The following is a 4,041-nucleotide window of genomic DNA, read 5'->3' as shown; positions in this document are numbered from 1 at the left end:
GTTGTAGTTACTATTTTTGAATACAGAATTTTTTTTATTGTATTCCAAGAACTGATGAAAATTTTCTATGGACTGGTATTGGTTTATTGGACAAACCATTGGGAAACCCTGCCATAGTGGTAAATTTAGAAATTTCAGTATAATGGATTCATTTTAAAAATCAAGAACGATCAAACCAGAAACTCATTAATAAAAATAACATAATCAACTGTGAGGAAAAATACATAGAATTTTTTTGTATGCATATAAATTTCTTTTAGTGGTGAGAGGTATGCTTTTTTTTATTATAATTATAACACAATATTTATAACAGGAATACTTACTATTAAATTATTTATTAAATGACTCAAATAAATGCACACATTTTCTGTAAATAAGAACAAATAGTTTGAAATACTGGCAGTGTTGAACCTGGTCAAATCAAATGCATCGAAAAAAGAGGCTGGGTATTTGAAGTTACCAAAATTTGTATTTTTAAAAATCAGTCGCAAAATGTTGTGCTTAAAGGTATATTAGCTCAATATGCTTACAAATGGGATAAAAAGGGTACATCAATTTTAGTTATTTTTTTCTATTCATGCTGCTGTTTTAACAAAAGATATGAAACAATGGGAAAAAATCATGTTAGCACAATACATATATATCGATATACTTGTATTTCCATTAATGACTAGCTTTGACATTAACATGGTGGAAAAACATTTTATCAACCAATGATTAAAACATGCATAATCTAGTATGAACACGATGCAGCATAGCATCCACAAGAGAAGGAAGAATACAAGCAAGCGCAATTGTGCTCTACAATTCTGAAAAGGATTTTTTACATTAAAAAATTATAAGTTTGAGGAAGAAAATGAAGGATACAAAAATAAATATCTTCAATTATTTTTTGGAAATATTGGCTCACAAATTATGTGAAGGGAAAGGACTTGTTTAACGTTGGGCACTTTTAAAAAACTATTGCTTCCTCCTCTTGTAGAAAAATGCCTTTGGGTGCCCATGTGAGGCAGAAATATTAGAATGCATATTTTTTTTATTAATGAGAAATGAGGTATCTTAAAATAAGAGTGAAAATTAACAATAAGAAAATACATATTTTTATACTGCTCAGGACTTGAGAACAAACTTGTAGACTATAATTCAAAATGAGTAATATATGGTAATTTCCAGAAGAAATGTGGAAAAAACAGCATGGTTTTATTTCTTTTTAAATATTTACAAGCATGTTGTTAATATTTTTTCAAACAGAGTAAAAGATGTATAAAAACATACTTGCCCACTTAGGAATATCTCAATGCATAAAATAACTGTGACATTTTAATAATACGCATATAAATCAGTCTCAAAAATTTTATTACGTGAATGCTAATCATTTGTTCAATTTTGAAAACAACCCCCCCCCCCCCCCTCCCTGCTCCTATTGCACTTTTGTTTCTTTATAATTACTATTTTTTATCACCACAGGAAAAATATCCTCCATTGCTCGGTTTAACGGGTCAATAAGATAGCCCGTGATGACTTTAATGGTCAGGGACAAAAAATTCATCAGGCATCATTTGCCATTTGATAGGAGATTGTACATAAATAAGACACTATAGAAAAAAAAAGTGATTGGTAAATATTTGAAGAATTTAAAAATTAACTTTCTTTTTTTTTCACTTTTGAATTTATTTTTATATATTTTATGCAAAAGGGGTCTACTCACAACAATGGAGTAGAATAAAAACTACTTTCCATGCTTATTTCATTCAATTATGATTATCCATGGGATAAAATTTGCTTGTCATAGCATTTCTTCTGGAAATTACATCAATCAAATATCTTCTAACAATACAAACTTTCTGCTTCGCAGGATTTTAACCTATTTTGAGCTTTTTCAATGTTCATTGGCCATATAAGACATTGTACATAACAAAAGGACATTTTGCTCGACTGTAATGGAAGACTCCATTCAACAGACAAACAGATAGGGTGCCTCTTTAAAAAAGTGAATTTGTTTTCTACTTAACAAGATAAACCTCTGTTAACACAACATGCAACATTTGGAAGCTAATTTCATATCAACAACAGCTTGCTGGCTTCCCCTACTCTTGCCGCTTCCGGTTAAATCCTTCTTCCTGTCGTTTTTCCTCCAGCCATTCTGATTGATATCCAGCCTTTGCCGGTTCATGGAGCGATTACCGGATCCGACCAGTCTTCCGAGAGTCGACACGCGCCCATTCTTGTCGGAAATTTTGTCCGGATTGGAAGCGTGCAAACTCCCTTTGAGATTCAATTTGTGCCTCTGCAGAGAACTAAGGCCACTGTTCAAACTTAGACTGTTACCGATCGATGATGCATACCTGTTGAATGTACTATCTACAGAAGATTTCGGTTGTGTTTCTTCTGAGACGTCATTGGATGCAACTTGAGGAATTTCTGTCAGCGAGATGCTGTCTGCTCTGAGGATTATCGATTTATCGGGAGAAACATAATGCACTGTATCTGAAGAAAGATCTCCACAACTCATTGAATTTGTTAATCGCGGTTGATCATCAGACAAAAAGTCTAAACTGTCTGTACTCTCCGTAGAAAAAACAGAATGTGTAAAAGGTGATTTTTTAGTTTGCTTGCTTTTACTTTCACTCTCACATATTTTCCATTCATTGTCGCATTTTTTAAACTCATCCTTAGACATGTAACTAGTTTTTTGATACAAAAATTTTGTTTCTTTATCACACATCATCAGTTTACCTTCTTCACTATTCATCGTGTCCTTCTCGAACTGATTTGTGTCGCAGTTAGATTTATCGGGAATATGATGCTGTTCCATCATCTTTAATATGACACGAGACTGCAATTTCCCCACATATTTTTTCTTAGCAGCTGCAAATTTAATGGGAGAATTATCCCTTTCTTCATTTACTTCATTCAAGGGCAACTGAGGCGAACTCTGCACAGAATGCAGCCTGCGATTATGGCCAACATTCTTTCGACGTGAATTAATATCTAAGCTTGCAATAGTCACTTTAGCACTTTTATTCTCAACAAGAGGAAGAGTATTGGTATAGTTTGGTACAGGAAGAGAAAAGGATGGCCTCGGAGATGAAACTTTATCTTCTGATACATTACATGGACTTGTATTCTCGCTTCCATCTTCTTCTAATTTTGCAAGTTGTTCCCTCAGAGTTTTAGTCTCGTTGGAAGGGGATTTGGCAGGAGAAGATGCACTGCTCGCAACGCTGGACACATCGTCTTCTTCTCTAACAATGCTGCATTTTCTTTGAAGTGGTACATTGGGGGCAGTCGCACTCACTTCGGCAGTAAATCGAGGAACATCGGTCAATCCAAAGCGAGGAGTAAAATCATGAACTTGAAGGGATTTGGACGGGAGACAAGGAGAAAGTAATCCTTCGACGGACGTGATTGGTTTTTCTTGAGCAGGGGATGGCACAGCTGAAGATACACTGAAACATGAAAGGGGGAAAATGATTGCTAGGCTAATTTCTGATAATTGACAGTTTGTACATAGAAAATGAAGCCACAAAGAGGAAATTGGATGACAATTATGAGATGCAAGAATCGAAACTTTCTTAAAAAATGTCACTTTTTGCTTTAATTTATAAGACATCAAAGAAAGTTGATTTGTGTTCAAGAATTTGGATGCAGATGGATAGAAACTCTAAGCATTAGGTAAAGGCACAAAAAATATTTTTCTCATGAAACAAAAAACTTTTGAGCTATGGTAACGTAATTCTTGCAGTAAGTGGGCCAAAATGAGAAAGGTTCAAGTCCATAAAACTATTTGCTCCATTCAATAAAAAGGTATCAAAATATTTTTTAAATAAATAAACTTTATTGTACTAGTTTGAAAACAAATGAAAAGTGAAACTATTACATACCTATTTGTTTGAAATTAAAAAAAAAAAAAACCTAAAGCAAGTTTTGACAAATAATTATTTTATCTTATTTAAAAACAACTACCCCTTTCCCACAAGGGAATTTTTCCAGACTCATATTCTTTTTAAAGGGAATTTTCTGTTTTATAGGGTACATTCA

At 33.4% G+C, this 4,041-nt stretch overlaps 1 protein-coding gene across 1 annotated transcript in view; it reads right to left on the bottom strand.

Moving 5' to 3' along the window:
- Positions 1-1,815: 1,815 nt before the first annotated feature.
- LOC129223781 (SNF-related serine/threonine-protein kinase-like) overlaps positions 1,816-4,041 on the bottom strand; it is a 26,383-nt gene continuing 24,157 nt past the window's right edge. The window contains exon 5 of the mRNA XM_054858141.1: positions 1,816-3,449. Within this exon, the coding sequence (XP_054714116.1) occupies positions 2,027-3,449 (1,423 nt within the window). The 3' untranslated portion in view covers positions 1,816-2,026. The remainder of the gene's footprint in view (positions 3,450-4,041) is intronic.

Source organism: Uloborus diversus, chromosome 6 (assembly GCF_026930045.1).
Source record: "Uloborus diversus isolate 005 chromosome 6, Udiv.v.3.1, whole genome shotgun sequence".
Classification (NCBI taxonomy): domain Eukaryota; kingdom Metazoa; phylum Arthropoda; class Arachnida; order Araneae; family Uloboridae; genus Uloborus; species Uloborus diversus.
The sequence above is the reverse complement of the archived record's forward strand: the minus strand, read 5'-3'. Positions and strand labels throughout refer to the sequence as shown.